The 26500-nt window shown below is 44.2% G+C and overlaps 1 protein-coding gene across 5 annotated transcripts in view; it reads left to right on the top strand.

Annotated features, from left to right (window-relative positions):
- The first annotated feature begins 3667 nt into the window (after positions 1-3667).
- Positions 3668-26500, top strand: part of LOC121003392 (gastrula zinc finger protein XlCGF26.1-like) — a 41918-nt gene continuing 19085 nt past the window's right edge. For 2 of the 5 annotated variants that reach the window (XM_040435219.1, XM_040435215.1), the window contains exons 1-4: positions 3948-3981; positions 20385-20488; positions 20609-20764; positions 24741-24864. In XM_040435219.1, the coding sequence (XP_040291153.1) occupies positions 20408-20488; positions 20609-20764; positions 24741-24864 (361 nt within the window). In that variant the 5' untranslated portion in view covers positions 3948-3981; positions 20385-20407. Of the gene's footprint in view, positions 3681-3709; positions 3836-3947; positions 3982-20384; positions 20489-20589; positions 20765-24740; positions 24865-26500 lie in introns of those variants that run through there. The other 3 variants (XM_040435216.1, XM_040435217.1, XM_040435218.1) reach the window with 3 other exon arrangements.

Genomic DNA, 26500 nt, shown 5'->3' with positions numbered 1-26500 from the left:
CAAGAAAAACAATGGTGTGCTTGTTTTTAACGTAACTTTATTCTTTCATGAGTTATTTACAAGTTTCTGACCACTTATAAAATGTGTTCAATGTGCTGCCCATTGTGTTGGATTGTCAATGCAACCCTCTTCTCCCACTCTTCACACACTGATAGCAACACCGCAGGAGAAATGCTAGCACAGGCTTCCAGTATCTGTAGTTTCAGGTGCTGCACATCTCGTATCTTCACAGCATAGACAATTGCCTTCAGATGACCCCAAAGATAAAAGTCTAAGGGGGTCAGATCGGGAGACCTTGGGGGCCAATCAACTGGCCCACGATGACCAATCCACTTTCCAGGAAACTGTTCATCTAGGAATGCTCGGACCTGACACCCATAATGTGGTGGTGCACCATCTTGCTGGAAAAACTCAGGGAACATGCCAGCTAGATGAACAGTTTCCTGGAAAGTGGATTGGTCGTCGTGGGCCAGTTGAATGACACTTACCAGTAGGTGGAGCTCCCGGCCGGACACGAACATCGCAGCAGCCGGTAAGTATGAATCTTCTACTATTGTACTATTGCTAAGTAACCATGGCAACCAGGACTGTAGTAGCGTCCTGGTTGCCATGGTTACCGATCGGAGCCCCAGCGATTAAACTGGGACTCCGAACGGAACTCCGCTGCCACCAATGATGGGGGGGGGGGGGGAGATGGGAGGCCGCACACTGGCCACCAATGTTGTTAATGCTATAGAGGGATGGGGGGCGCACACTGTGCCACCAACGAATTATTACAATAGAGTGATGGGGGGGGGGGGGGAGATGGGAGGCCGCACACTGGCCACCAATGTTGTTAATGCTATAGAGGGAGGGGGGGGCGATGGGGGGCGCACACTGTGCCACCAACGAATTATTACAATAGAGGGAGGGAGGGGGGGGCGCACACTGTGCCACCAACGAATTATTACAATAGAGGGGGGGGGGCCGCACTGGCCACCAACCTATTATTACAATAGAGGGGTGGGCCGCACTGGCCACCAATGATATTCAAACTGGGGAGGGGGGGGAGGGTCTGCCCCCTGCTGCCTGGCAGCCCTGATCTCTTACAGGGGGCCGTGATCAGCACAATTAACCCCTTCAGGTGCAGCAGGGGGGAGTCTTGTACACAGTTTGTAGTGTATTCTAACTAGAAGCGTCCCCATCACCATGGGAACGCTTCTGTGTTAGAATATACTGTCGGTTCTGAGTTTTCACGAAGTGAAAACTCAGCTTTGAAAAAGCTTTTATGCAGACGGATCTTCGGATCCGTCTGTATAAAAACTAACCTACGGCCACGGATCACGGACATGGATGCCAATCTTGTGTGCATCCGTGTTCTTTCACGGACCCATTGACTTGAATGGGTCCGTGAACCGTTGGCCGTGAAAAAAATAGGACAGGTCATATTTTTTTCACAGCCAGGAAACACGGATCACGGATGCGGCTGCAAAACGGTGCATTTTCCGATTTTTCCAAGGACCCATTGAAAGTCAATGGGTCCGCGAAAAAAAACGGAAAACGGCACAACGGCCACGGGTGCACACAACGGTCGTGTGCAGGAGGCCTAAGGTGTATCCATATAAATGGCCCACCCTGTATACTGAATGTGAACAGAGGCTTTATAGTGAGCGCTACGGCTGTGGGGCGTCGCTTCTATAAAGTGCAATATTGCGCGATGACGTTCATAGCGGCCAGAAGAAGCGCGATAGTACGCGCGAAACGGCCGTAGCCGCTAATCATCTGCAACAGGCTGTCCGCCCCTGCACCCCACTCATTATTGTCCTGGAAGAAGGAAGAATAACGATTTACATAGGTTCTACTTCGGTGAGTGCCGCATGATACTTTGTTATCTTGTACCAGATTGTTACTGTTGTTTTTTTTTTGTATTTTACTTTTTTATTGATTACATTTTATTATGTGTATAAATAATAAGGCTTGCACTCTCAAACCTGGTACGTGTTATATCGAAATATTGTATTTATTAAAACAGTAGGTCAGAATTACTGAAGACAAGATGATAAAGGAATGCATGATATAATCAAATGCCTATCATTACTATTGAAGGCAAGTCGTGTTCTATTAATATTTATTGAATAACTGTGCCATCAAATACATAGACCTTGTTGGTGCTACTATATAAATCTACATATGTGGCAGTAAAATAAAAATATGCCTACGGATGAATATGAATATTGAAAACTATATAAGCTAAGTGGACTACCTTTTTTAATTGATGTTTATATTTATATTCATTTTTAACTATATTTTTTATATATTTTTTTTTAAATATATTTTTTGACATCATTTTTTTCCTTTTCATCAGTTTTTTTTTATTTTACAGCGGGGGCCCCATGATAATTAATAAAATGAGGGGGTTTGGAAGCAATAACTATATATTTCATACCTTTTTCATCTAATCTATCAGTAATTGTGAGCTAATGTTTTAATAAATATGTGTACCAGGTGTGTGAGAGTGCCAGCTTTATTCTTTATACACTTATCTATTGCATTAAGCCAATAAGCTACAGCACCAATTTTTTCCCATTTTTGCAGTAACATTGAGCCGCTATTCAGTGTTGCAATCTTACATTTTATTATGATTGGGCTCCTGAAGTATCAGCTGAATTAACCCCTTAGGTCTCTTTCACCGCAAGATTTACGTCTGGGTGCGATGCTTCATTTTTCATGCATCATTTCTGTGTTCAGGAAAAATGGCAGCATGTTCTATATTGTGCTTTTTTCACGCAGCTCTGGCTCCACAGAAGTGAATGGGGCTTGTGTGAAAAATGGAAGGCATCTGGGTGCGTTTTTCACTGGTGGTTGCTAGGGGATGTAGATCTTCATTCTTCAGGCTTTTTTCATATGTGTGAAAAACACAACCATTCAGGACTGAAAAAAAATGCACACACTGAACGCAATCGCAGACAAAACTGATAGTTTTGTATGCAAATTCAATACGTTTTTTCCTAAACAGATCCTGACACAATCCTTATCACTCTTGTGAAAGAGACCTTAGATGGCCCCTTAGATTAACCCTTTAGATGCCGCTGTCAATGCTGATCGCAGAATCTAAGGGGTATACAGAGGAAGGGAGCTACCTCTAACTCTATCGGCTCCCCACAATGAGATTGCTGGATGCTGATGGTTGTCATGGCACCTGGAAGCCTTACAAAGGCCTCCAGACCTGCAATGTACAGAAGTCTTTGAGGCCCAGCCCAACACAATCTGCTTCCTCAGGTGAATGCTGTAAAATAAAACACAATGCCAGAACAGGTTACCTTGCCCCTCCCAAAAATCGTAAAACCAAGTGATCAAAAAGTCTTATGTACCTTAAAATGGTACCAATGAAAACGTCACCTCATCTCACCAAAAACTAGCCCTCACACAAGACCATCAGTTGAAAAAAAAATTATTTTTAAAATTATGGCTCTCAGGAAATAAAAACGTACGTATTTTGGTGAACACCGTAAGAAAATAAATAAATAAAAACTATGCATGAACTATGCATTTGTTTGGTCACAACTAGAGATGAGCGAATGGAAGTTGACTGATCATATAGTCATGACATCATCACAGGTCCTTTACTCCTGGGCAGCACAGCCTGGAACCTGACTCTTCCCACACAGCTGACTGATCACGTGATTCTGACGTCACCACAGGTCATTTAACTCCTCAGGCAGCAGCACAGAGTGTGACATGCTAAATTTACGTGAGCTTGTAGCAGCAGGGTAATATCTTCATCCAGTGCGCTCTGGTAATACAGATTAGTAATATAATAAATAACCCCAATTAGGGTGAATCGCACGCTGAGTTGGTGAGTGAGGCTTGTAATGTCATGTGACCCTGTGGATGTCACAAGGTCCCTACTACGCATGGGATTTAGACAAACTACACATGTGACTGATCACATGACATAATCAAAGGTCCTTTAGCCCACTGGCATCTATTGAGGAGTCACTGGTCAGGATAAGTGTGATTTGTAGTCATTGTTATTATGTCCTTCCGGTCTGTAGAATGCACGATAAGGAGGCGGAGCTAAAATTGGCGTGCAGGATCAAGGCGGATGTCGCCCTCTGATCTGAGGTCTGCAGGTAAAAGTATTTAAAGGGGTCAGAGGTAAAGTGGCCAAACATGTCAGAGCCTGGTACAAATCAAATTGAGACCTCTCAGGGGCCTACTATTGTAAGTTACTAAAAGTCTCTTGGGGGAATGATTTATATTTTTACTTATGCTAACCCCCTTGTATCTCTGTCTCCCTCTCTTCCTCTATGCATGTAGAGTGATAAGGATGGGGCTCAGAGAGCTAAGTCTAGTCCTAAAATTAAGAGGTGTGTTATATGTTCGGTAAAATTACCCGATACATATAGTAAAAAAAACTCTGCAAAAATTGTACTACTAATATGGCGAAGGATCTGGTTCCTTCTATTAGAGAGGAACTAAGGGACGTAATCAGGAAAGAGATGCGGGTGTCACCGCCAGTTCTGTGAGAAGGTCTGGCAGACGTTCTTCTCTACCTCTTGCATGACGTTTTTTGTTTTGGTTTCACTTTGTCATCTCCTTTTCTTCTCCCAGGTGTCACCTATTTAGACTAATTGTCTCCCTTTATATTCCCTCCCATACTGCCTCACTTTGCGGTTTATACTACTTCCTGGATGAGGTGTTCACTGCTGGAGGCTGCTGCTGCTGTTTGCTAAGATAAGTCTTTTTCTTTATTTGTGTTTCCCTGCTGGCTTGATTTTAGGTGACCCTGACTCCGTCCGTATTAAGTGCAGGGAGCCGGTGGTCGTGTCCCCTCACTATTATAGGGTCTTCAGGTGTCACACAGTCTTAGGTTCGTGGGCATGCAATCGTCTACCATTCAGACCCTTGCATGGGCATAGCAGTCAGGGAGAGCTCTTAGGGTTTTATAGGGCTCACCCATATGCTCCTTAGTTTGGGATCAAGCCAGTCGGATGTTTATTTATAAGTTTCAGCTATCTGCAACATCATCCGTGACAGCGGGCTGCCCTATCTGAAAATCCTATGCCTATCCCTGGTAAATCTACCTCAAAACAGAATCGTCCTCAGATTCAGAGGGTCTTGACTCTTCTGATTCCTCTGGATTTGATTTGGAATTTTAAAGCTTTCCCTTATCCTCTGAGGATACAAAGGAGTTAATCAAAGCTGTCAGGAAGACCATGGATCACTCAGACGAAAAGGTCAGAGAAAAGGTCCAAGATCAAATGTTAAGTGGATTAGAACAAAAGAAAAAGAGAGTTTTTCCAGTCCACAAAAACATGCAGGAGTTAATAAAAAGGGAATGGAAGACTCCGGATAGGAAATTATTTATTCCAAAAACTATGAGATGAGGCCTTGTTAACGTCCTGCCCTAAAGTAGATGTATCTCTATCAAAATTGGTCAAGGGGGCAAATGCCCTTCCCTTTGAGGACATGGACAAGCAGATTCATGTCTGAAGAAGACCTGGGAGGCTGCCGCTTCCTCATTAAAGAGGACCTTTCACCTGAAAATGAAAGTTAAACTAAAGATATAGCCTTACTTACATGCCCCCGGTATTGCTTATTCAGTCATTAATTTTTCAATCAGTGCCCCCGTTTGTCCGCGCTGCCCCCCGGAATATTTGCCGCCTTGTATGCGAATGAGCCATTCGGCTCAACTGGGCGGGCCTTCAAAAGTTCTCCCGGGCGTGTCATTCTTCTCCCTGGCACGGAGCGCATCCAATCAGCGCGCTCTGCTCTTAGCCAGGGAGAAAACTCTCCTGTACCCTAACCACTTTTACAAACTCAGACCCTTTCAGATCACTTCGCCAATCTAATCTATCATTAATATAACAAGTAACTCACGTTACTCCTGGGATATTACAATTTTTCCATGTCCCCTTTTTGCTAAATTAAGCGATGGACCTTCAGAGTAACCACCACCACCTAATCATGCAACTTAGAACTACGTATGCAAAGGCATATGGACACACGCGCGTCCATATAATCTATAAAGTACCATTCACAGCCATATGGCCTTTTTGTACATCCAGTTTTTCTCCAGATTACAGATTTATGGGGTACTCCCCAGGTGGATCCGTTTGCCTCAGCAGAAAAAACTAAAAAAACTATTTTCCCTAAACCCCTTCGACGGGAACATAGGAGTAGACGCGCTGTCGCAAAAGTGCGACTTTCAGTTGGAATATGCCTTTCCTCTTCTTCAGCTAGCTCCCAGGGTGCTAAAAAAGATCCATCTAGACAAGGCCCATGTGATTTTAATAACCCTTCTGTGGCCGAAAAAGCCGTGGTTCCCTCTTCTGAAGCTCCTGTCAGTTCAGATCCCATGGATTCTTCCCTGGAGACAAGATCTGTTGTCGCAGGGTCCAGTCTATCATCCCAAAGTGGAAAGGTTACATCTGGCGGCTTGGAACCTGAAAGGGTGACATTGAAGTCCAAGGGCTTATCGGACGCCATAATTGACACCATGGCGGCTAGCAGGAAAGAGGTTACTTCCAAGATTTACTCTAAAGTCTGGAGAAGGTTCTGTAGTTGGTGTACTCAATCGGAGAACTCTTCTCAGAAATTTTCCATTCAAGCAATTTTGGGATTCTTGCAAACAGGATTTGAGAAAGGGCTGCGTCTGAATACCTTGAGAGTACATACAGTCAGGTCCATAAATATTGAGACATCGACACAATTCTAACATTTTTGGCTCTATACACCACCACAATGGATTTGAAATGAAACACACAAGATTTGCTTTAACTGCAGACTGTCAGCTTTAATTTGAGGGTATTTACATCAGGTGAACGGTGTAGGAATTACAACAGTTTGCATATGTGCCTCCCACTTGTTAAGGGATCAAAAGTAACGGAACAGAATAATAATCATAAATCAAACTTTCACTTTTTAATACTTGGTTGCAAATTCTTTGCAGTCAATTACAGTCTGAAGTCTGGAACGCATAGACATCACCAGACGCTGTGTTTCATCCCTGGTGATTCTCTGCCAGGCCTCTACTGCAACTGTCTTCAGTTCCTGCTGGTTCTTGGGGCATTTTCCCTTCAGTTTGGTCTTCAACAAGTGAAATGCATGCTCAATCGAATTCAGGTCAGGTAATTCACTTGGCCATTGCACTTCTTTCCCTTAAAAAACTCTTTAGTTGCTTTTGCAGTATGCTTTGGGTCATTGTCCATCTGCACTGTGAAGTGCCATCCAATGAGTTCTGAAGCATTTGGCTGAATATGAGCAGATAATATTGCCCGAAACACTCCAGAATTCATCCTGCTGCTTTTGTCAGCAGTCACATCATCAATAAATACAAGAGAACCAGTTCCATTGGCAGCCATACATGCCCACGCCATGACACTACCACCACCATGCGTCACTGATGACGTTGATTGTTGACTTTGACACACATACACCTACATCCTGGAGAGTGTTCTTGATCTGGCCAACTGTTGTGAAGGGTGTTTTCTTCACCAGGGAAATAATTATTCGGTCATCCCCCCATAGTTGTTTTTCGTGGTCTTCCGGATCTTTTGGTGTTGCTGAGCTCACAGGTGCGTTCCTTCTTTTTAAGAATGTTCCAAACAGTTGTTTTGGCCACGCCTAATGTTTTTGCTATGTCTGTGATGGGTTTGTTTTTGTTTTTTCAGCCTAATGATGGCTTGCTTCACTGATTGTGACAGCTCTTTGGATCTCATCTTGAGAGTTGACAGCAACAGATTCCAAATGCAAATAGCACACTTGAAATGAACTCTGGACCTTTTAACTGCTCATTTTAATTGGGATAATGAGGGAATAACACACACCTGGCCATGGAACAGCTGAGAAGCAAATTGTCCCATTACTTTTGGTCCCTTAACAAGTGGGAGGCACATATGCAAACTGTTGTAATTCCTACACCGTTCACCCTCAAATTAAAGCTGACAGTCTGCAGTTAAAGCACATCTTGTTTGTTTCATTTCAAATCCATTGTGGTGGTGTATAGAGCCCAAAATGTTAGAATTGTGTCGATGTCCCAATATTTATGGACCTGACTGTATATCAGCATTAAGTTCGGTGTTTGATAAAAATAAATTGCGGACCACCCAAGGGTTATCCGTTTTTTGAAAGGGACAGGTAGGTTAAGATCCTTCTTAAGACCTACAGTTCCTCCCTGGGATCTTAATTTAGTTCTATCAGGTTTGACAATTCCCTCCTTTGAACCCCTTTCAGAAGCCTTGCTGAAGTATATTTCACTAAAGACCCTATTTTTGGTAGCAATTACCTCAGCACGTAGAGTAAGCGAGATCCAAGCTCTAAAAATAGTGGAACCATTCTGTATAGTGTTCCCGGACAGGATTGTTTTTAGATTGGATAATTCCTTTCTTCCTAAAGTCGTATCCAATTTCCACAGACAGGAGGAAATTTATTATTCCATCATTTTGTTCAGATCCAAAAACAGAAGGGGAAGAGAAGTTTCACAGACTGGATGTGCTTAGGGCTATTTTGTTCTATCTAGAAACCACAAAGCCTTTCAGAAAATCAGATTACTTGTTTGTACAATTCAGTGGGGCACATAAAGGTCACAAGGCCACAAAGAATTCATTGTCCAGATGGATAAAGATGGCGATATCTGAATCCTATAGGCCAAAAAAAAAAGTATGTGAACCCTTTGGAATGATATAGATTTCTGCACAAATTGGTCATAAAAGGTGATCTGATCTTCATCTAAGTCACAACAATAGACAATCTGAGTCTGGTTCAACTAATAACACACAAAGAATTAAGGCCTCTTTCACACTTGCGTTGTTGGGATCCGGCATGCACTTCCGTTGCCGGAGGTGCCTGCCGGATCCGTAACAACGCAAGTGTACTGAAAGCATTTGAAGACGGAACCGTCTTCCAAATGCTTTCAGTGTTACTATGGCACCCAGGACGCTATTAAAGTCCTGGTTGCCATAGTAGGAGCGGGGAGCGGGGGAGCGGTATACTTACAGTCCGTGCGGCTCCCGGGGCGCTCCAGAATGACGTCAGAGCGCCCCATGCGCATGGATGACGTGATCCATGTGATCACGTGATCCATGCGCTTGGGGCGCCCTGACGTCACTCTGGAGCGCCCGGGGAGCCGCACGGACGGTAAGTATGCTGCTCCCCTGCTCCCCGCTACACTTACCATGGCTGTCAGGACTTTAGCGTCCCGGTAGCCATGGTAACTATTCAGAAAAAGCTAAACGTCGGGTCCGGCAATGCGCCGAAACGACGTTTAGCTTAAGGCCGGATCCGGATCAATGCCTTTCAATGGGCATTGATCCCGGATCCGGCCTTGCGGCAAGTCTTCAGGATTTTTGGCCGGAGCAAAAAGCGCAGCATGCTGCGGTATTTTCTCCGGCCAAAAAACGTTCCGTACCGGAACTGAAGACATCCTGATGCATCCTGAACGGATTACTCTCCATTCAGAATGCATTAGGATAATCCTGATCAGTATTCTTCCGGCATAGAGTCCCGACGACGGAACTCTATGCCGGAAGACAATAACGCAAGTGTGAAAGAGCCCTAAATGTTACCATGTTTTTATTGAACACACCATGTAAATATTCACAGTGCAGGTGGAAAAAGTATGTGAACCCTTGGATTTAATAACTGGTTTAACCAAACATTTCCTGTAGTTGCAGATCAGACGTGCACAACGGTCAGGAGTAATTCTTGACCATTCTTTACAGAACTGTTTCACTTCAGCAATATTCTTGGGATGTCTGGTGTGAATCGCTTTCTTGAGGTCATGCCACAGCATCTCAATCGGGTTGAGGTCAGGACTCTGACTGGGCCACTCCAGAAGGCGTATTTTCTTCTGTTTAACCCATTCTGTTGTTGATTTACTTCTATGCTTTGGGTCGTTGTCCTGTTGCATCACCCATCTTCTGTTGAGCTTCAGCTGGTGGACAGATGGCCTTAAAATCTCCTGCAAAATGTCTTGATAAACTTGGGAATTCATTTTTCCTTCGATGATAGCAATCCGTTCAGGCCCTGAAGCAGCAAAGCAGCCCCAAACCATGATGCCCCCACCACCATACTTCACAGTTGGGATGAGGTTTTGATGTTGGTGTGCTGTGCCTCTTTTTCTCCACACATAGTGTTGTGTGTTTCTTCCAAACAACTCAACTTTGGTTTCATCTGTCCACAGAATATTTTGCCAGTACTGTTGTGGAACATCCAGGTGCTCTTGTGCAAACTGTAAACGTTCAGCAATGTTTTTTTTGGACAGCAGTGGCTTCCTCTGTGGTATCCTCCCATGTAATCCATTCTTGTTTAGTGTTTTACATATCGTAGATTCGCTAACAGGGATGTTAGCATATGCCAGAGACTTTTGTAAGTCTTTAGCTGACACTCTAGGATTTTTCTTCACCTCATTGAGCAGTCTGCGCTGTGCTCTTGCAGTTATCTTTAAAGGACGGCCACTCCTAGGGAGAGTAGCAGCAGTGCTGAACTTTCTCCATTTATAGACAATTTGTCTTACCATGGACTGATGAACAGCAAGGCTTTTGGAGATACTTTTATAACCCTTTCCAGCTTTATGCAAGTCAACAATTCTTAATCGTAGGTCATCTGAGAGCTCTTTTGTGCGAGGCATCATTCACATCAGGCAATGCTTCTTGTGAAAAGCAAACCCAGAACTGGTGTGTGTTTTTTTTATAGGGCAGGGCAGCTGTAACCAACACCTCCAATCTCATTGGAGTTGACACCTCACTCCAATTAGCTCTCGGAGATGTCATTAGTCTAGGGGTTCACATACTTTTTCCACCTGCACTGTGAATGTTTACATGGTGTGTTCAATAAAAGCATGGTAACATTTAATTCTTTGAGTGTTATTAGTTTAAGCAGACTGTGATTGTCTATTGTTGTGACTTAGATGAAGATCAGATCACATTTTATGACCAATTTGTGCAGAAATCCGTATCATTCCAAAGGGTTCACATACTTTTTCTTGCAACTGTAGGTATGGGTTGTATATAGGTGGAGGTATGTGTTGGTGTGAATGAAGAAAAAAAAAGGAAAATACTCTCTAGGCTGGAGGAGGAGCCGGAGGAGGGTGAAATATATTCATCCTGTCCCCACCTGGATGGAGGTGGGTCATTTCATGGTATGCCGTCATGGAGGATTTATGAAAGGGATCACCCACAATGCCATGCATGCAGCCAATCAGCAGCTAGCCAGCCTCTGTGATGTCACAGCCTTATAAATTGCCTCACCCATCTTGGATTCAGCCATTTTCCAGTGTACTTAGTGCAGGGAGAGACGTCAACAGGCACTAGGGAAAGTTGTAGAAAAGACTTTAAAACTTTTTTTTGGCTGAATAGAAGTTCAGGAAAAGATCATTAGAAGTGTAGGGAAAGGATAGGGAGAAATTATTACACACTGTAAAAGGAGAACAGGGTCCAATAGGGGAGTGTACAACCCGGGTAATTGGAGCGATTACACCTTGCTGCACTGACTGGGGATCCAAATTGCCATTATACTGCTGCTTTTAGGTTTGCAATAGATGAAACCTCTGTAATTCCAGCAAACCTTTCTTGTTATTGGGGTGCAAGTGCTGTGTGATACAGCCATTAACAGGGTGTATTACTTGGAAATATTTGTATGTCTCATTAGCCGTTGTGCAGTGCAGTTATATGTTTTAAAGCATTTTTGTGGTGTATTAGTGGGAAAAAAGGGCTTATTAGCCGTTCAGCGGTGCAGTTATATGTTTTAACCCCTTAGGGACCCATGATGTACCGGTACGGCATGGTTCCTGAGTCCTTAAGGACCCATGACGTACCGGTACTTCATGTGTTGTTCCGATCACCGCCACCCGGCGGGCGGTGATCGGAACAAGGTGCCTGCTCAAATCATTGAGCAGGCACCTCGGCTAAATGCGCGGGGGGGTCCCGTGACCCCCCCGTGTCGGCGATCGCCGCAAACCGCAGGTCAATTCAGACCTGCGGTTTGCGGCTTTTACCTGGTGCGGCGGTGGTGCCATCGGGTCCCCATGGGGCTGTGGGGGGGACCCGATGGCATGGAAGGCAGCGCGATGCCTTCCTGAGGCATCTGTGCTGCCTTCCGGTGAAGAGTCTGTGAGATCCAGCCCCCTGGATCTCACAGGCCCCGGAAGCTGTATGAGTAATACACACAGTATTACTCATACAGCCAATGCATTCCAATACAGAAGTATTGGAATGCATTGTAAAAGAATATACCCCCAAAAGTTCAAGTCCCAAAGTGGGACAAAAAATCAAGTGAAAAAAAGAGTTTTCCCCAAAAATTTTTTAAAATTTCAAGTAAAAATAAACAAAAACATAATTTTCCCCAAATAAAGTAAAAAAAAAAGTTTGTAAGAAATAGGGGGGGGGGGGGGGAAAGTACAGTCGTGGCCAAAAGTTTTGAGAATTACATAAATATTGGAAATTGGAAAAATTGCTGCTTAAATTTTTATAATAACAATTTGCATATACTCCAGAATGTTATGAAGAGTGATCAGATGAAAGTCCTTCTTTGCCATGAAAATTAACTTAATCCCCAAAAAAAACTTTCCACTGCATTTCATTGCTGTCATTAAAGGACCTGCTGAGATCATTTCAGTAATCGTCTTGTTAACTCAGGTGAGAATGTTGACGAGCACAAGGCTGGAGATCATTATGTCAGGCTGATTGGGTTAAAATGGCAGACTTGACATGTTAAAAGGAGGGTGATGCTTGAAATCATTGTTCTTCCATTGTTAACCATGGTGACCTGCAAAGAAACGCGTGCAGCCATCATTGCGTTGCATAAAAATGGCTTCACAGGCAAGGATATTGTGGCTACTAAGATTGCACCTCAATCAACAACTTATAGGATCATCAAGAACTTCAAAGAAAGTCCAGCAAGCGCCAGGATCGTCTCCTAAAGAGGATTCAGCTGCGGGATCGGAGTGCCACCAGTGAAGAGCTTGAGCAGGAATGGCAGCGGGCAGGTGTGAGCGCATATGCACGCACAGTGAGGCGAAGACTTTTGGAAAATGGCCTGGTGTCAAGAAGGGCAGCAAAGAAGCCACTTCTCTCCAAAAAAACCATCAAGGACAGATTGATCTTCTGCAGAAAGTATGGTGAATGGACTGCTGAGGACTGGGGAAAAGTCATATTCTCCGATGAAGCCTCTTTCCGATTGTTTGGGGCATCTGGAAAAAGGCTTGTCCGGAGAAGAAAAGGTGAGCGCTACCATCAGTCCTGTGTCATGCCAACAGTAAAGCATCCTGAGACCATTCATGTGTGGGGTTGCTTCTCATCCAAGGGAGTGGGCTCACTCACAATTTTGCCCAAAAACACAGCCATGAATAAAGAATGGTACCAAAACACCCTCCAACAGCAACTTCTTCCAACAATCCAACAACAGTTTGGTGAAGAACAATGCATTTTCCAGCACGATGGAGCACCAAAAGTGATAACTAAGTGGCTCGGGGACCAAAACGTTGACATTTTGGGTCCATGGCCTGGAAACTCCCCAGATCTTAATCCCATTGAGAACTTGTGGTCAATCCTCAAGAGGCAGGTGGACAAACAAAGACCCACTAAGGCCTCATGCACACGACCGTTGTGTGCATCCGTGTCCGTTGTTCCGTTTTCCGTGATTTTCTACGGACCCATTGACTTTCAATGGGTCCGTTGAAAAATCTCAGAAAAGTCACCGTTGTTCATCCGCGTCCGTAATCCGTGTTTCCTGTCCGTCAAAAAAATAGGACCTGTCCTATTTTTTTGACAGACAACGGTTCACGGACCCATTCAAGTCAATGGGTCCGTGAAAAAACACGGATGCACACAAGATTGTCATCCGCGTCCATGATCCGTGTCCGTAGGCTACTTTCACACAGACGGATCCGCAGATCCGTCTGCATAAAAGCTTTTTCAGATCTAAAACATATATTCTAACACAGAGGCGTTCCCATGGTGATGGGGACGCTTCAAGTTAGAATATACTACGAACTGTGTACATGACTGCCCCCTGCTGCCTGGCAGCACCTGATCTCTTACAGAGGGCTGTGATCCGCACAATTAACCCCTCAGGTGCCGCACCTGAGGGGTTAATTGTGCGTATCATAGCCCCCTGTAAGAGATCAGGTGCTGCCAGGCAGGAGGGGGCAGACCCCCCTCCCTCCCCTGTATTACATTCATTGGTGGCCAGTGCGGCCCCCCCTCCCTCCCCTGTATTACATTCATTGGTGGCCAGTGCGGCCCCCCTCCCTCCCTCCCCTGTATTACATTCATTGGTGGCCAGTGCGGCCCCCCTCCCTCCCTCCCCTGTATTACATTCATTGGTGGTCAGTGCGGCCCCCCTTCCCTCCCTCCCCAGTATTACATTCATTGGTGGCCAGTGCGGCCCCCCCTCCCTCCCCTGTATTACATTCATTGGTGGCCAGTGCGGCCTCCCCTCTCCCCCCCCTCCTAATTAAAATCCCCCCCCCATCATTGGTGGCAGCGGAGAGTTCCGATCAGAGTCCCAGTTTAATCGCTGGGACTCCGATCGGTAACCATAGCAACCAGGACGCTACTGCAGTCCTGGCTGCCATGGTTACTTAGCAATTTTAGAAGCATTATACTTACCTGCGCTGTCTGTGACCGGCCGGGCGCTCCTCCTACTGGTAAGTGACAGGTCTGTGCTATAAGCAATGCACCGCACAGACCTTTACCTTACCAGTAGGAGGAGCGCCCGGTCGGTCACAGACAGCGAAGGTAAATATAATGCTTCAAAAATTGCTAAGTAACCATGGCAGCCAGGACTGCAGTAGCGTCCTGGTTGCAATGGTTACCGATCGGAGTCCCAGCGATTAAACTGGGACTCTGATCGGAACTCTCCGCTGCCACCAATGATGGGAGGGGGGATTTTAATAAGGAGGGGAAGGAGGGGAGGCCGCACTGGCCACCAATGAATGTAATACAGGGGAGGGAGGGGGGGGGCTGCACTGGCCACCAATGAATTTAATACAGGGGAGGGAGGGAGAGGGGGCCACACTGGCCACCAATGAATGTAATACAGGGGAGGGAGGGACACGGATCACGGAACTACGGAACCCGTTTTTGCGGACCGCAAAAAAAAACGGTGGTGTGCATGAGGCCTAATTCTGACAAACTCCAAGAAGTGATTATGAAAGAATGGGTTGCTATCAGTCAGGAATTGGCCCAGAAGTTGATTGAGAGCATGCCCAGTCGAGTTGCAGAGGTCCTGAAAAAGAAGGGCCAACACTGCAAATACTGACTCTTTGCATAAATGTCATGTAATTGTCGATAAAAGCCTTTGAAACGTATGAAGTGCGTGTAATTATATTTCACTACATCACAGAAACAACTGAAACAAAGATCTAAAAGCAGTTTAGCAGCAAACTTTGTGAAAACTAATATTTGTGTCATTCTCAAAACTTTTGGCCACGACTGTATACATATTAGGTATCTCCGCGTCCGTATCGACTGGCTCTATAAAAATATCCCATGACCTCGCCCCTCAGATGAACACCGTAAAAGAATTAAAATAAAAACTGTGCTAAATAAACAATTTTTTGTCACCTTACATCACAAGAAGTGTAATAGCAAGCGATTAAAAAGTAACACGCACCCCAAAATAGTGCCAATAAAACCGTCATCTCATCCTGCAAAAATCATACCCTACCCAAGGTAATCGCCCAAAAACTGAAAAAAATTATGGCTCTCAGACTATGGAAATACTAAAACATGATTTTTCTTGCTTCAAAAATTAAATCATTGTGTAAAACTTACATAAATAAAAAAAAAGTATACATATTAGGTATCGCCGCATCCGTGACAACCTGGTCTATAAAAATATCACATGATCTAACCTGTCAGATGAATGTTGTAAATAACAAAAAATAAAAACGGTGCCAAAACAGCTATTTCTTGTTATCCTGCCTCACAAAAAGTGTAATATAGAGCAACCAAAAATCATATGTACCAACAATACTGCCACCCTATCCCGTAGTTTCTAAAATGGGGCCACTTTTTTGGAGTTTCTACTCTAGGGGTGCATCAGGGGGGCTTCAAATGGGACATGGTGTCAAAAAAAACAGTCCAGCAAAATCTGCCTTCCAAAAACCGTATGGCATTCCTTTCCTTCTGCGCCCTGCCGTGTGCCCGTACAGTAGTTTACGACCACATATGGGGTGTTTCTGTAAACTACAGAATCAGGGCCATAAATATTGAGTTTGGTTTGGCTGTTAACCCTTGCTTTGTAAAAGTAAAAAAAATATTAAAATGGAAAATTGCCAAAAAAGTGTAATTTTTTAATTGTATCTCTATTTTCCATTAATTCTTGTGGAACACCTAAAGGGTTAACAACGTTCGTAAAATCAGTTTTGAATACCTTGAGGGGTGTAGTTTCTTAGATGGGGTCACTTTTATGGAGTTTCCACTCTAGGGGTGCATCAGGGGGGCTTCAAATGGGACATGGTGTAAAAAAAAAACATTCCAGCAAAATCTGCCTTCCAAAAACCGTATGGCATTCCTTTCCTTCTGCGCCTTGCCGTGTGCCCGTACAGTAGTTTACCACCACATATGGGGTGTTTCTGTAAACTACAGAATCAGGGCCATAAATATTGAGTTTGGTTTGGCTGTTAACCCTTGCTTTGTAACTGGAAAAAAATTATTAAAATGGAAAATCTGCCAAAAAAGTGAAATTTTGAAATTGTATCTCTATTTTCCATTAATTCTTGTGGAATACCTAAAGTTTGTAAAATCAGTTTTGAATACCTTGAGGGGTGTAGTTTCTAAAATCGGGTCATTTTTGGGTTGTTTTTATTATGTAAGCCTTGCAAAGTGACTTCAGACCTGAACTGGTCCCTAAAAATTGGGTTTTTGAAAATTTCTGAAAAATTTCAAGATTTGCTTCTAAACTTCTAAGCCTTGTAACATCCCCTAAAAATAAAATATCATTCCCAAAATGATCCAAACATGAAGTAGACATATGGGGAATGTAAAGTAATAACTATTTTTGGAGGTATTACTATGTATTATAGAAGTAGAGAAATTGAAACTTGGAAATTTGAAATTTTTTACAAATTTTGGGTAAATTTGGTATTTTTTTTATAAATAAAAATGATTTTTTTTACTTCATTTTACCATTGTCATGAAGTACAATATGTGACGAAAAAAACTGTCTCAGAATGGCCTGGATAAGTCAAAGCGTTTTAAAGTTATCAGCACTTAAATTGACACTGGTCAGATTTGCAAAAAATGGCCACGTCCAGAAGGTGAAATAGGGCCGAGTCCTTAAGTGGTTACAGCCTTTTTTGTGGTGTATTAGTGGAAAAAAGGGCTTAACTGTTCAGCGGTGCAGTTATATGTTCTAAAGCCTTTTTTGTGGTGTATTAGTGGGAAAAAAAGGCTTGTTAGCCGTTGTGCGGTCAAGTGACAAAATTACAGCGAGGACGAGCTACAAAATTACAGCGAGGGTGAGCTACTAGAGGACAGTCAGCAGCTACTGCCCAGCCAAGATCTGCAGGAGACATCTGCCTCTACCTCCAGTAGGCTGGCAAGTAGTGATGAGGAGAGTGGAGTAGATGCTGGTGTTGCGAGCGGTCAGGCTCCTTGCAAAGAGACTGTTGAGGAGGACACCCCACATTGAAGATCCGCTGGACTACTGGGCAGCCAAACTGGATTTTTGGCCACAACTGGCCGAGTTTCCCTGGAAAAACTGTCCTGCCTGGCCAGTATTGTGGCATCAGATCCGGTGTTTAGTGCGGCGAGGGCCATAGTTAACCCAAGGAGAACTCTCCTGTCCACCCAAAATGTGGAGAGACTGACCTTTGTCAAGATGCATCAGGCGTGGATCAGCCAGGATTTTCACCCACCAATGCCTGATGTATCATATTAGATCATCTATGCTGCCTTACCCAAACCTTGACAAGAGACCGGTTTCATCTGGCTACCTGCCTCAGCTACTATTCTGTTGCTGCCACACATCTGATGCGAAGTGCTCCTTCTTACACCCACCATCGTCAGCGGGTACTGTTATTGCCACCCACATCCCCACTCTGTCACCGGGTCACTCTGTGGTCTCCTGATGCTGCTGCTGCCACCTCCACACTCTGTCATTGTGCGACTCTGTGGTCTCCTCATGCAGCTGCCACTTCACCACTCTGTGGTATCCTCATGCTGCTGCCAAATCACCACTCTGTGGTCTCCTCATGCTGCTTCCACCTCCACACTATGTCACCTTGACAGTCTGTGGTCTCCTCATGCTGCTGCCACCTCCACATTGTCGCCTTGCAAGTCTGTGGCCTCCTCATGCTGCTGCCACCTACACAACTCTGTGGTCTCCTCATGCTGCTGCCACTTCACCACTCTGTGGTCTCCTCATGCTGCTGCCAAATCACCACTCTGTGGTATCCTCATGCTGCTGCTACCTCCACACTATGTCACTGGGCCACTCTATGGTCTCCTCATGCTGCTGCTGCTGCTGCTGCTACCTCCACACTCTGTCATTGTGCCACTCTGTGGTCTCCTCATTCTGCTGCCACTTCACTCTGTGGTCTCCTCATGCTGCTGCCACTTCACCACTCTGTGGTCTCCTCATGCTGCTGCCAACTTACCACTCTGTGGTCTCCTTATGCTGCTTCTACCTCAACACTATGTCACTGGGCCACTCTGTGGTCTCCTCATGCTGCTGCCACTTCACCACTCTGTGGTCTCCTCGTGCTGCTGCCACGTTCACACTATGTCATTGTGACACATAGTGTGATGCTGCTGCCACCTCCACACTATGTCACCTTGCCATTCTGTGGTCTCCTAATGCTGCTGCCAACTCACAACTCAGGTCTCCTCAGGCTGCTGCTGCCACCTCCACACTCTGTCGATGTGCCACTCTGTAGTCTCCTCGTGCTGCTGCCACTTCACCACTCTGAGGTCTTATGCTGCTGCCAAATCACCACTCTGTGGTATCCTCATACTACTGGGGCCACCTCCACACTATGTCACCTTGCCAGTCTGTGGCCTCCTCATGCTGCTGCCACCTCCACACTATGTCACCTTACCACTCTGTGGTCTCCTCATGCTGCTGCCAACTCACAACTCTGTTTCTGGGCCACTCTGTGGTCTCCTCATGCTGCAGCCACCTCCACACTCTGTCATGTTCCACTCTGTGACCTCCTCATGCTGCTGCCACCTCCACACTATGTCACCTTGCCACTCTGTGATCTCCTCATGCTGCTGCCTCATCACCACTCTGTGGTCTCCTCATGCTGCTGCAACCTCACCACTATGTCATTGGGCCACTCTGTGTACTTCTCATGCTGTTCCCACCCTCCCCACTCCATGACTGGGCCACTATTTTGCATTTTTTGCCTGGTTGACATAATTTATTTGACCCTTCTTCTGATCTGTCAGAAGGAAGTAAAAATGAGCCGCACAACTGATCCTGTCTATGTAGCACCTGTAACGCCTGTATGACATGGTCCCTATTTTGCATCAGAATTGGCTTATGATTTGGTAGCCAAAAGCAGGAGTGGGTACAAAACATTCCATTCACGTGTCCTCTCTGTTTTGGATCCACTCCTGTTTTTTGTTTTTTTTTTGCTTTAGCAATACTGATGGATTACTGACCAAATGCTGACCGAGTGAAGGCAGATGCTCAACAGACAGAATCAGTTTTTTGGGGGTTATTGTTCTGACGAATGAGAGGAAAAATAATCTGTGACGTCAACACAAACTTATTGCTGACACCCTCTCTATTCTATCGGGGGGCTCTACTTGTATAAGAGTTTCATAGAAAAGGTTTTGTAGACATCTGTGTGGAATCAGCTGACGACGGTGTTAAAGGAGTGCGATTCTTCTTGATGCTAACATTGACCTGTAAGGCTGAGTTCACACTTGAGTTATTTGGTCAATTTTGGCCCTGTAACTGCCCAAATAAGTGAAGTGTGCAGTGATTCTAAGAGCGACGCCTGTCATCTGCATGTCATACTGACCCACAGTATTGTTTCACTACCACAGCAGACTCCCTATGCATGTTACTGCAAGGCACAGTGTTCTACACCACTATACAGGCTCTCTGTAGCCAGGAAATAGCTATTTTTTAACGTGATTCGCCACTAATAAATTCGTATTGAATCAAATCTTTTCGGAAAATTCGGCGAGCCGGCCGAATCGAATTATTGAGAAATTCGCTCATCTCTAGCCACAACATCTTATGTACATGAAAATCATACCAATGAAAACATCAACTCTTCCTGCTAAAAACAAGCCCTCACATAAGACCAATGCCAGAAACAAAAACATGAGTTTTCCTATATAACTTCCAGCTAGTTGGATACTATACTTCATATAAGATATTCTTCCAAGTGTTATATGACTCACCCTCCTTTCCCTCTCTGGTTGTATAACAAAAAATAGGCATTCTCCTGACTGATCTGCTAATGATGGACAAGAACAGAAAAAAGGTGGCTGAGAGAATATTAAACTTCACCCTAGAGATCATCTACCTGCTGACTGGAGAGGTAAGGGGTTCTGGAAATCATGTCACCTTTGAAGTCTTGTATCTCATAATATAGCAAGGACATGACTGGAGAGGTGAAGGGAATAAATACAGTGATATTAGTGTCTCTCTCCATGCACAGGATTATGTAGTAATGAATAAGATGACTAAGGAAGGATGGAGAAAGAACCAGCATCCTATCTTGTTGCCTCCACCTCATTTACTGATAGATGGGAGAAACAACTATCGGGAGATCCTGCAACTCACCAACAAGATCAATGAACTTCTGACTGGAGAGGTGAGCGCTGCTGGGAATGATGGGAGGTGGCAGGCTGATGACTATAGTCTTGTGTGTAAAGGCAGTTAGTTAAATTGCCTGGGGGCAGAGGGCAATTATTGGGAAAGGCCTTTGAGTGGGATCAGTGGGGGTAAGAAGCCATACTCACCCCCACTGATCCCCCTCCTCCTCCTGTTCTGACATTTAAAGGATCCCCACTAGTCTCTGATTCTTGGTTCATGTCAAGCCAGCGTCGGACTGGAGTTCCTTGGGCCCACCTGAGAAAATTACTCTAATGGCCCAACCCCTATATCATCAATAAAGTATAATTGATTCAAAACCTAAGACAAAGGCACTAGTGGCTAGTGATTGGCTCCAAAGGCATCTCCAAATGCATTTTTTCTCTTAGGCCTTTGGGGTCCATCATGGCTTCATAGACTGGGCTCACCGGAGGATGCTCTGGTACTCTAATGGGCCAGTCCAACCCTGCATGTCAACACACTGTAAATGTGAAGAGATGCCTAAAACATCCCATTGACTCATTATCTTTTTATAGAGCCCCATTAAAATGGTTTTCTGAGATTTACTTTAACTGACAACCTATCCTCTGGATAGGTCATCAGTATCTGATCGGTGGGGATTTGACACCCGGGTCCCCCGCCAATCGCCTGTTTTGAGAAGGCAGGGATGCTCACCAAGCATAGTGCCGTACATAGTATAGTGGCTGTGCTTGGTATCGTAGCTCGGCACCATTCTAGGCCACGTGAATGACGAACTGACGTCACTGGCCTAGGAAAAGCAGAGACAAGGCTGCAGCGCTCACAGCTGTTTTGCAGGGGTCCTGGGTGTCGGACCACCACCGATCAGATACTTATGACCTATCCTGACCTAGTTTACCAGAGAAGTTGCCTTGATAGGTTTGATCCGAGTCTGACTCATTGTAGGTTGAGTCTAGTTTCAACTTACAGTGGGACAAAAAAGACCATTGTATGTTGGAAATATTTTATCCTGATGCCATGTATCTTGAGGGCACTACACCACACTTCCTGTGGGTAAGGAGATCTGTATACAGCGTGAAAATTACACTTTTGATGCTTCTGTTCATCAGTAGGTTGAGGACACTGAGATATAGTGAAATAACTTTACAAAGGATTTGAGAGTGGTGGATGCATGGATAGATAATGCTCTGCAACATTTGGGTAGGTCAGCATTGTCCTACTAACAAGGTGTAAGAATGGTGGTCCAGGCCATATCTGCTTCACCTTATAAAGAATAGTTAGGTTTATCAGGGAGTCTAAGCATGGCATTTTAGCATAACTGTAATTTCTCGTGTCAGATCTCTACCAAGTTGTTTGGTCAGCAGTGAGAATCAGTGTACAGTTGTGTTAAAGACCACTTCAATATTTGAATCTATCTCCACCCAAAATCTGAATCTTACTTATGCAAGTGTACTAAATTCTTTGGGAACATCAATATAATAAAATAGCAGAGTAATTTAACTGTTAACAGCAATCCAAGGGCAAATTGCCAGATTACAAAAATGGTATAAGGTATTGGAGTCCCCCTAGAGCAAAGGATCTGGAGGGATGTTCACTGGCAAGGCTGGAGTGTTCAATCAAAACTGTCCATATGAAATCAGATTTTCATAATGATCCTTTTTTTTTATTAAACCCCTTTTTAACTGTATTGTGGTTGACCTTTCATTTCAGGTTAGTTATCAGGGGTTCTTAGATTTAACAGTATGAAGTAATTTTATAGCTTGGTATAGAATGGTCAACATAAGTGGCTGGTCACCTCAGGGTATTTAGACCACCTTCCCCTGTGGTGCCTGAGCAATAGTTTCTAGTTCACTACGTGTCCTGCAAAGGTGTGCTGTTATATTGTTTGACTGCCCTGTTTTTAGTCTGTTCTCTTATTGACCCTGTGCTACCTGCCCTGACCTCTGACTGTTTGCTGGATTGCAGATACACCGCCTGCTCGAAAATTGTCCTGTACCTGACTACTGCTTTGCCTGACCCCTCAGTGTTTCTTGACCCCCCCATGAATCAGCAGGCTACTTTGGGTGGTTCCCCTGCAGCAGAATCCAGGTTCCTGTGCAGGGTTTAAAGGTGGAAGACCAGGGGTCTGCCAGGATGACACTCTTAGGATTAGCCCTAAGACAAATCTGTTTCTGTAGGCACAGCGGATCCATATATGCTTTGTAGCAGAAATTTTTCACGAAAGATATGAAATCAATCATAAGAGAGGAAGTATACTGTATCTGTTGTGGGATTATCTAATGCTTCAGGCACCAAATCATTGTGCTCCCTTTAAACACCACAAAGCTATAATCCTATCCTCCTTTATATTCTGACACTTTAAAGGGTTTTCCGAGATATTTTTTTACTGATGGCAGAATACTTAAAGGCTATTTGAAATGCAATGAATTCCAAAGAAGTGAAACAAATCAGACTCAGATGTTTACAAGCTTTAACCATAGACACTGGGGTGATAGGCAATCAAATATCAGGTTAGGACCGAAGTCTTTGAGAACTGAAAATGTTCTTTCCTACATTAGTACTTGATTGTTGTACAATCCCATTGTAATACATGTCATGATATTTAATGCCATGTAGACCAATCTTATTTATGTTTTTGATATAGATATTCATTATCATTTTACTATAAAGCAGAATTTACTTTTTTGAACCTTAAAAATTTGAATAAAAAAATGAATTTAAACAGATGTTTACAAGCTTTAAGGCCAAAAGCTTCTTATACTTATGGTGTCCAGAGAATTCAACAGACTGCAATTTGATGAGGAAAACTTAATGCTTAGGACAAGTGATCTGGGTTCTTTATATTCCTCTCATATGTGTACTAGCCTCCAGGAAGTATATATCTTTTCCAGGGCAAGCTGGATGAGATATAAGAAATCCAGAAATCTGAATATCCCTATCAAAAAGCTGTTTGCTAAGGGTTTTGGTAAGAACCTGCAGAGAGGTTGGGGCTTCTTAGTCCTGATGAAAGAAAGAAGGATCAAGGGACGTAGACGAAGTTGGCAAAGCTAGCAGCTTCTTGGCCTCTTTATGGAACTCTGCTTAGCATCGCAATACTCTTTAAAGAGGTTATTCAACTCTGATGAACTGATGACTAGGCATAGGCCCTAGGTCTTGGTGGGGCTGAATTACTCTGGGTTATGTGACCATCACTGGTTCTGACATCACTGGCCTAGGGTAAGCAGCAAGAAGGCTGTGGCGCACACAGGAGCGCTGGGGCTTTCTCAAACTGCTGATTGGTGGGGGGTCCCGAGTGTGGGACCCCCACCGATCAGATTCTGATGACCTATCCAAATGACAGGTCATCGGTTACAAAGAGTCATAAAACCCCTTTAAGTGTACACTGTTCTCATTGTCTGCCTGTGTACCCAACTTCTGCTTGTTGACCAAATCTCTGCTGCCTGCCCTGACCTTAGCATGTGTACAATTTGGTCCATTTGCTGTATTCCCTGACTTTGGATTAGTTTCACAGAATTTCACAAACTCTGCCTCCCCTGACCTCTGCCTGTTTACAAGTATTGCCTGACCCCTTAGTGCTTCGCACCAGTGTCGATGACCCCAGTGGGTCAGCTGCCACAATTCTGGTGTAAAAATCAAGGTAAGCCAACCAAATAGTTGGTAAAAGTGTCTATTCCTGCACCATGTAGATCATCAAGTCTGAGACCCTATGATAAATCTGGTGCAGGTTTAGACCACCTGTCTAATCTTAAGGCATCTACAGGCTTAGAAAGAGGTAATTTGACTACAAAAGGTGAATAAATTCTAAAGGCCCAGATCTACTATCTGTAGCATAGCACCTTAAAGCCCAAAGACTATACACAGTGTATATATACGGACAGAACCTTTGACACTGGATTAGTGGCAATTATGTACAACACAAACATAGTTTAATATTGGTATGAAATAGAAAGATGTTTTGCTGTAATAACAATATCCACTAATAGCTGTCTATATTTCAGGTTTCTATGAGGTGTCAGGATGTTACTTTCCATTTCTCCATGGAGGAGTGGGAATATTTAGAAGGACACAAGGATCAGTATGAGGACATTTTTGTGGTGAATCAACCTACTCCCATGTCACCAGGTAAGACGAGACTTTCCATGTTTGTTACTGTACCGATAATTGCCTGATTATCAGTGGAGATGAGGGCTGCGTTTACATTCAGCAGTCACCTCCTGTGTATAGGGAAAATCGATCAATACAGAAATCGCTTGTCCCCATAGAAGATCATTATTCTTGGGCAGTAGATGGCTGGTTAGACAACACGATCTCCTGCACAGAAAATTATTTAAGGTACTGGGTGAAAGATGATCATCTTACACTCGTTCATCGCGTAATTGCTGGCAGCTTTTACACAGGCCAGTTATCTGGAATGAGCATTTCTACAAACACTCATCCCTGATAATTGGCTGATTATGGTTTAGTTGTAAAAGAAACTGAAAAAATAGCATGGTGTTAAACAGGCAGGAAGTGCTCAAACCCATATGCAGTTGTGCATGTGTATACAGGGGAGCAAATCCTGCACTTGTGGCCCGTTGCTAATGGCGATTTCCAGCAAAAATGCATACAGTGGAGGATGCCCGCAGCGGACCACAAGTACCACAATAAACATCCTACACAAGCTAGCAATTATGTGGATGTGATAATCAATATAACAATATAATAATATTTGCAAAGACAGGTGCACTCTGCGGTCTTACTAAACCCTTAAACTGATGTTAAAATTGAGAGATTAGACACCATGTCCTACTATGGAGGACATGTCTGAGCCCGAGCACCGCGCCAAGGTTTCTCAAGTAGCTCGGGTCCTAACACTCACATCCACATAATTGCTATCTTGTGTAGGATGTTTATTGTGGTACTTGTGGTCCGCTGCAGGCATCCTCCACTGTATGCATTTTTGCTGGGGATCGCCATTAGCAACGGGCCACAAGTGCAGGATTTGCTCCCCTGTATACACATGCACAACTGCATATGAGTTTGAGCACTTCCTGCCTGTTTAACACCACGCCATTTTTTCAGTTTGTTTGTTTATAGCGATGCCTGGAGGTTTATAAACTCTAATTTAAATGTGCCTGATTTCCATCTACAGGCCACATTTAGGTGCACTTACGAGGTCTGGGCCATATCAACCAGTATTGAGTGGGACTCGCAGACTCCTCCCTCCTCCCATTGCAAGCATGGTTACATGCTGGAGGTAACTGGTGAGTTGTCTGTGAGTCGGACCTCACGCTCCTGTAATTCGCCCACTGGCCCCTGGTATTGCCCATACGGCACAGGTAGGTGAGTGTTAGGACCCGAGCTACTTGAGAAACCTTGGCGCGGTGCTTGGGCTCAGACATGTCCTCCTGGTAGGACATGTTGGCTAATCTCTCAATTTTAACATCAGTTTGAGAGTTTAGTAAGACTGAAGAGTGCACCTGTCTTTGCAAATATTATTATATTGTTAGTTGTAAAAGAACCTTCAGAGCATGCTACTTTTCATAACATCCAATCACCCCAAAAAATCGTTGTATGCAGACTTTTAAATGTTTTGCTGGAGAGTAGCATCTGGCAGCCGCTGGTTTGACCCAAAAAAGCCACAAAAAGGACACCAAAATGCATTACCACTGTGTGTGAGCCACATTCAGATACAAAATCATCTTTAAAAAATTCAAAAATTTATAACATGCCCATTATGTTGCTTAAGTGTCTTTAAAAAATAGATTTACATTTCTGT

The sequence above is a fragment of the Bufo bufo genome, chromosome 6 (assembly GCF_905171765.1).
Source record: "Bufo bufo chromosome 6, aBufBuf1.1, whole genome shotgun sequence".
Lineage (NCBI taxonomy): Eukaryota > Metazoa > Chordata > Amphibia > Anura > Bufonidae > Bufo > Bufo bufo.
Note: the sequence above shows the minus strand (reverse complement) of the source record. Positions and strands in the feature narration are given on the sequence as shown.